A 7,493-nucleotide genomic window follows, 5' to 3' on the forward strand; every position below is an offset into this window, starting at 1 on the left:
CGTCTCCGTCACCTTGACGAGATGCAACCTTTGGTCGGTTGGTTGGATCTTTAACGTGTCTTTACAGGCTCGGCATAAGTCGCTCAGTGGATTGTGTAAATGTTTCCAGCTGCCGGGCGAGGCGGGAAAACCCACGCTGACCCGATCGCACGACTATACTTTCCCCTAAGAGGGCAAAAGTCCAGAACCGGAACAGGGCAAAGGTTGACCCAGCAGCTTTGAGCTCCATCTGACTCGCTGCTGTCAAGTTGATGTCACTCAACCCCGTGAGAGGAGAAGGTAAGCTGACATTTCTATATCCTCTTTTATTATTTTCTATAGACCAGAAAAAGTGACTGAGGAGGACAAGGAAATCTATCTTGACTTGTTGTAGTTTGAGTCATTCTTTGCAAAGATTTCCCCTGGAAATGCACACTATTACACTTTGATCTAAATGATGACGGAGACTGACATGCTGTTCTTGGCGGAACACTTTGAATGAGATTTGCACAAATTAGAGCAAAGATATTTATTGCCAAACTGCACTTTTGCAAACTCTTAGTTCAGAGAAATCAGAGTTCAGTCTGCTGTCTCTGCAGGTTTTAATCTGAGGCAGTCTCTATTGATAATGACTTTCTTAGTCCTCAGATCTTATTTGATGAGGCTTTAAAAGTGCAATAAACCATTTAAAAATATGTATTCCTTTTCTCATATTTTATTGCTTTTAAATGTGGTTTTTGGAGCAAACTCTCATCTTTAATTTTGGGTTAGAGGTGGTTTCATCCTAAACTTTTTCAGTTTGGGGAAAAGCAATGCCTCCTGGGATGACATCCAGGGTTTCAACATTTGGAGCTCCGCTGCTCAGCTGGTCACACAGAGCTGACCTGTTGCAATGACTTTAACCAATGTCAGAGTCGTATAAATGAACAGAGCGGCACTGTTTTGTAATAGATAACCTTATCTGCTCAGAGAGTCCTCCGTGGAAAACATCTGAAATGTTCTAGCACTCATTTCACTCTACTGTTTGAAGCACACGCAAGATGAGCACCACAGGAGAATCGGTCCTCAGCAACGGCGTTGCAGCCATGGATCTTCATGCTGACAGGTTTGTGAAATGATTGTAAAATAAAGGAAATGTCAGAACTTAAATAGGTTAAAAGATTTCCTTCCCTGCGGCTCTCTCAGCATCACTCCAGACTCAGAGATCCAGCAAACTCCTCCAGCTGCTCAGACGCCAGCTTCTCCAGCGGCGGAGGAAGTCGTTGAAGGTCTTTCAACAGGTAAGATTCAAGATTAAAGTCAGGATCTAATGTGAAAAAGCTGCATCACTTGAATTAAATTATTTTTGTGGTTCACAGTTAATTTTTTCTAGCATGAAAGTGGCAAAATGTAAAAAGTAAAAAAATCAATTATTTATGTACCATTGTGTTTCTCTCTGTAATAATCATATGTTACGGAGAGCTTTCTGGACATAAAAAGGATACAAAAAGTGGCTTTTTTGTGATGTAGCCTTAAAAAATGAGTATTTTAACTCAGTGAATGTGTTTTAAGACTAGATAGTTCATCGTTTGTGGGATTAAGTATTGCTTGTGTTGTCAATGCTGTGTTAAAGTCTCACTACAATCATCTTTTGATCTATTTTTAAAACGTTTCTGGTAGTCTTTTAATTATTTTTATGCCATTTTTAACTTAAATAAAAAAACTTGTGTCAGTTTCTGCAACGTAGTTTCTGCAGAGCACCAGTTTTTTGTTAGAAATTTGCCTCTGAGTTGTAGACGAGACTCTTTTTTCCGCCGATTGATGTGCCCTCCTGCTAGCTTACAGCCCCTCACACCCCCGATCTAGTGCCACAAATATAGTGAGCCATATTTTAGCTGTCCAGCCATAGTGTTTCGATCCAGATTCCATCAGAGAAAAAGACACACATAGATCTATTTGTCTACAAGTGAATGCATGAAAATAGAGGGGAGCAGGGAGGATGTGTCCTGCTAAGTGTATCTTCTGCGTCACAGCTGCAAGCTTTTTCAAACGTAACTTATTCATCTGCTCCTGATTCACAATCATTTGAATAAAGAAATACTCAGAAACGTGAGAAAAACGCCAAAAAAACATGTTAGAAACATAAAAAAACATGAGAATTTGTCTGTGAGACTTAAGCACAAAATCCTGCAGAATCTGCTGGAATGACGCTGATCATTTTAATGGTTGGAAAGTTACAGTAAATCAAAGAACATGACCAGTGGAGCTCGTTAAAGGGTTAAAGGCAGTGTTGGCTGGAAGAGCAGAAGTTTTCCCAAAAACTCGAAGAGAGATATATGTGACATTTTCTTCTGCTGTCGTTTGGCCTAATTTAACTCTTCCAGAAATATTGTAGTTGGCATCTTCAGTCTCTGACCCGAGGGCCATATGCAGTCCGTTAAAATATTTAATTAAGCCCCCCAAACTGGAGTAAATTATGTTGATAATCCTAATTATTTATGTTATATTTTCCCACAATTTCTGGTGTGTCTCCGCAGATGGTGCACTATAAATAAATTTACCATTGTTAAGATCAGGGATGCAACTCAATTGCACATCAGGGCCAAAATCCAAAACACACTTTTCGTCGAACAAGATTTAAACATTTATTGAACACTCTAAAACAAAATTTTTAAAACTTAAAAAACATGACTTTTTAACATATTTATGAATAAAAACAGACAGGTATAGTATTCAAGAATAAATCAACTTAAATGACTCTTAATACTTTTGTCTTTATAAAAATACATTTTTTCAAAAATCATGCAAGTTAGAAAATAAATAAATGTTAAAAGAAGAAACACTTACATATGTGTACTTTTATGTCATTTCATATAAAAATTACACATATATATGCTGTTAAAAATATTCAGATATGAACATGCTGCAGAACAAAACAAACCCTAGAAATAAGAATAAAATTTGTGTTTTTTTAGCAAAAAACAAAAACTCCAGGGGCCAGACTCTGCCTCCGGGCCTTGACTTTTGCACATGTGGTTTAGATGCAGGAAGTTCTTCTGCATTCAATTGAAGGATTTGCTGTTTCTTTGACATTCCTATATGTTTTCCTTGTTGAACAGTCGTTTTTTTTTTTTTTTTTTTTTAATTTTTCTAACATAAAAGTTTCCATTTTTCCTGAGAGACATCAACACATTTGTGCTATTGGCTCTAAAGTGAGAACAAAAGTCACAATTTTGAAATAAAAACTCCAAAATCTTGTGTTTTAAAATGCATTTATTCATTTTTTATCAAAATTTAAGGATATTTTTGTCAAGATTCCTTATTTAAATCTCTTATGAAATGGATTACCAAAACACATCATACATCTGCTCCTGGTCTGGCCCATCTATCTAATTTTCAAACTTTTGTGTCCAAAAATTAGCTCACCCCTGGTCTAGAGTGATAACTGTGTAATACCTTTTCATCCTATAAAGTGAAATCAGAATTTATTTTGTGAATGTACTCATCAGTCTTATACTGCAGATTTAGCACAACATAGAAATAAAAGCTGAAGAAAATCTTGCACAGCTTGTTTTTTCTTAAATAAGCCTGGTGACGATGAATCACATTCTGTACTTTTTCTCTGTATCAGATGACAGCTAAGCCTTCCTCCCTCACAGACAGCAGCAAATCAGGTTACCCATGAGTGTGGTGCTCCAGGAATGTGTGCACACCTATTTCTTTTTACACACCTCAGCTCTTCCTCAAAAGCAACCCCTCAGTGTTAGCGCGTGGAGCAGGTGTTTTTTGAGCCTTTTCTTCAATGGCAGGGATGCATAACTGTCCCTGCTGTCATGTTGCAGAGGAGCCCAAGGTCGTTCCCATGTCGACGCAGAGTCTGGCGACAACCCTAGCCCCTGCCGACAAGCTGTGGAGCACCAGCAGAGACAAGGCGGTCAAACTGAGGATGGAGGGGTCAGGTCCGGGCTCGGAGACCCCAGTCACCATCCATCAGATGTTTCTGGAGACGGTGGAGAAGAGCGCCGACCAGACCGCTTTGATCTTCAAACAAGACGGCCAGCCGGCGTCTCTCACCTGGAGGGAGTACTATGAGAAGTGTCGTGCGGCGGCCAAGAGCTTCCTGAAGGTTTGTAACTGGATTCAAATGGGACAATTTTTAGACTGCATGTTTCAAACAAAAAAAAAACATCTATAGAAGCTCTGAAACATGGATGCAGAGAGGCTGCAGCACTTCCTGCTGCTGCAAAAACTTAATTTATTTCATTATAACGTCACTGAGAACTGAACCAAAACCACAGTTTGCACAAACTGCTCCACTATTGTGAACTAACGCTCTGTGAAACCTGTTGAGTCTCACGAGAGGAGGTGCTGCGAGGATGTTTGTGTTTACGCAAACATGGCGTGGTGGTGTAGTTGTTGTGCAGTCTTATAGCAAATGTTAGAATAAAACAACAAAATGCTTTTTCAGTGTTTGACCCACTTCTGAGATCTTGCTACTCTATTTGTACCTTAGAAGAATACCAAACATTCAGGAAGAGCTGCACCTTCGTCATGTGACCCAAACTCTATTAACCCTTTAACAGTGTTTATGTTCTTTGATTTACTCCATTTGTTTAATTATTAGCACGATCAATGTAATTCCAGTAGATTCGCTTTTCTCCTTCAGAATCTACTGAAATTACATTGATCGTTTCAACGGTTGAATAGTTACAATATATTAAAGATTTTGTGTTTAACCGTCAGGTGTTAAAGGGTTAAAAATCTAAAATAGCATGTCATTTTTTTCTAAAAGTGAACTCTATATTTTCAGATTAATCTTTAATGTCACTTTTTTGTGTGTGATTTTTTTCTTTTTTAATCTGCAGTGCATCTCTTTTGCATTTGTGTGTAGATGGACATCTTATCTCTTTTCCATGCTACAAAGTATGTCCTGGAAGGGGCAAAAACTGAACTGACTTGTTTCTTTTCTCTCTAAAAAAAGGGGTGATAACAGTTTATGTAGGTTTGCAGCTGCTTTGCGTGTGTTTTTATCCTACATGATAGGGATAAAACTTACAGAACAGCATTAATTCTATAAATATCTGCTCTTCTATTAACATACAACTGAATTAGTAAGTATTCTTTAGGCAGGGACATTTATTTAACGTATGTAAGGCTACAAAAATATAGCACTTACAGTCACTGTTTCCAAAATTCACAAGCTTTAAGCAAAGATTTCAATTTATTGTTTTTTTAAGTCCAGGGTTTACCCCGCCTAATATAAGCTCCAGCATCCCATCTTTTATTTGAATAGGAAAGTTTAGAAAATGGATGAATAGAATCCCATTTTAAGTAGCTTATCAGCAGCTTTTGTTTCCTGTTCTGAGTTCGCGAGTACTCGCACACAAAAACCTCTAAAATTTTGATCTCGGTTTACTCTGTGGTGTGAGAACAGACAAAAACCAACAGGTGTGCGTTACATTCTCACAGCTCGCCTTACATCTTTTGTTTCACGCATACGAAGGCGGAGAGGCGTCCTCAGACAAAGAGGGCGCTCTGCTGGTGTGCTACTAACGTGTCCGTGTTCTCTGGTTTGTAGCTGGGCCTGGAACGTTTTCATGGCGTCGGGATTCTGGGGTTTAACTCCCCGGAGTGGTTCATTTCAGACATTGGATGCATCTTTGCTGGGTAAGAACACACAGACAAGAGTTATCATTTTTATTTAAAACAGATTTTTGAAGTTTGGAATTTGTAAATTCTTTGGCTCATAAGGTTGCTTAAGCTGACATTTAAGACGAAACGGTTGGTGTTTAACATTTTTATGAGGATAATAATTAACTTTTAATTGTGAATTGAATGCAAACGGAACATTCTTGCTTAAAACACATATTGAAAGACTGAAATTGTAATCATTGTCCAAGTGGCATCAGACATTAAAGGCATGCTGGCCAATCATTAAACATATGAACAAAAGCACAGTAGATTGATTGTGTTTTTCCAATGCAGTGGGTTGGCAGCTGGAATTTACACCACCAATTCCCCAGAAGCTTGCCAGTATGTGGCTGCCAACTGTGAGGCCAACATCCTGGTTGTGGAGAACCAGAAGCAGCTTGATAAAATCCTGCAGGTCAGCAGTGTCCTTCATTAAAGAATCCCCCCAACCCTGTGCTGTGAAAGCATCGACAGGATGAAGAAAGAACATTTCCTCATGTGTCTTTTCTTTACTTAGGTTAAAGATCAGCTACCTCACCTGAAGGCCATCGTCCAGTATAAAGGCGAACTCCAACAGAAAACCTCCTTCCTCTACTCAGTACGATGCCACAACTTTTTATTAAAACGGGATCAATTTACTGCCTTTTATTCCTCTTTTCCATAAATGAAATCAAACAATACTGTGGCTGTGTTTCCATAGTGGGAAGAGTTTATGAAGCTCGGAGAGGACGTCCCAGACGAGCAGCTGAACGCCATGATTGACAGTCAGCGGGCCAACGAGTGCTGCACCCTCATCTACACCTCTGGAACCACCGGCAACCCGAAAGGAGTCATGCTGAGCCAAGACAACGTGAGGAGAACATTTGGGTTATTTTAGCATCTATCAGTCCTTAAAAGATTGTTTCATCAGCTAAAAAGAGTCACACCTTATCTGTGTTGTTAAAAAAAGAAACTTACATGTGTAAAATGACATTTAAGTGTCTAAAATCTGTTTTATTTATTCTCATTCTTAGTTGGTTTATCAGCCCTTGACTAAAGTTAGGTTTTAGGAAGGTTTGAGAAGTTAGGTTTGTTATTTAGTTTTTATTAAATGGGTATGAATGACCAGGAAAAATTCAGTAAAAATATATCTGGCCAGGAAGTTAAAGTTTAAAATGTAAAATTATAATTAAAAAAAGGATTATTAAATATCAGGAAATATATATATTAGCATAGCTTTAGAACTAGGGCTGTGAAAGTTAACCTGTTAACGCATGCGATTAATCGAAAGAGAATTAAGATGTTAAATTAATATTTATTAACGCCTTCAGGCGTCCTGTTATGAGATCAGCATAAAAAAACTCAGTCTAAAATAAACCTAAACTTTCTTTATATTTTGTGATTGACATTTTATGAAATTAAAAAGATAATACTGCATTTCTGTGTAGTTTTTGTACAAAAGCAATCTTTTATTTTAATAAATAAGGCAGAAGATGAACGTCGATCGACGGCTGCAGCACAGAGTGAAAGATTCGATTTCTACAACAAAGAGCACCGGCGCTGTCGAAAAATGTTCTAAATCCGTGTTTTACCGCGAAAGTCCCATTCACTGCTGTTGCAAGAGGCGAGGAGTTCAGAGTGGACAGACACACCTCCTCCTGAGAGCAGATCAAACTTCTCCCAAAAACCTTTTTACCATTTTTCACAAGCAGAATAAGGAAAATTTGAAAATGGATTTATTTACACAAAGATGGACTCAGGTAACAATGTACCAAGGAAACAAAAAGGTATCAACCCTTTGTCAAGAAATATTCTGTGTGTTTTATTGCTGTATATAACTAGACAATAAAATACAGTTCCCAAAA

The 7,493-nt window shown here is 38.2% G+C and overlaps 1 protein-coding gene across 1 annotated transcript in view; it reads left to right on the forward strand.

Annotated features, from left to right (window-relative positions):
• The first annotated feature begins 35 nt into the window (after positions 1–35).
• Positions 36–7,493, forward strand: part of LOC112148647 (long-chain-fatty-acid--CoA ligase ACSBG2) — a 14,462-nt gene continuing 7,004 nt past the window's right edge. The window contains exons 1-8 of the mRNA XM_024275886.2: positions 36–279; positions 1,010–1,084; positions 1,165–1,259; positions 3,801–4,084; positions 5,537–5,625; positions 5,944–6,064; positions 6,167–6,247; positions 6,350–6,499. Of these exons, the coding sequence (XP_024131654.1) occupies positions 1,020–1,084; positions 1,165–1,259; positions 3,801–4,084; positions 5,537–5,625; positions 5,944–6,064; positions 6,167–6,247; positions 6,350–6,499 (885 nt within the window). The 5' untranslated portion in view covers positions 36–279; positions 1,010–1,019. The remainder of the gene's footprint in view (positions 280–1,009; positions 1,085–1,164; positions 1,260–3,800; positions 4,085–5,536; positions 5,626–5,943; positions 6,065–6,166; positions 6,248–6,349; positions 6,500–7,493) is intronic.

The sequence above is a fragment of the Oryzias melastigma genome, linkage group LG9 (genome assembly GCF_002922805.2).
Source record: "Oryzias melastigma strain HK-1 linkage group LG9, ASM292280v2, whole genome shotgun sequence".
Taxonomy (NCBI): domain Eukaryota; kingdom Metazoa; phylum Chordata; class Actinopteri; order Beloniformes; family Adrianichthyidae; genus Oryzias; species Oryzias melastigma.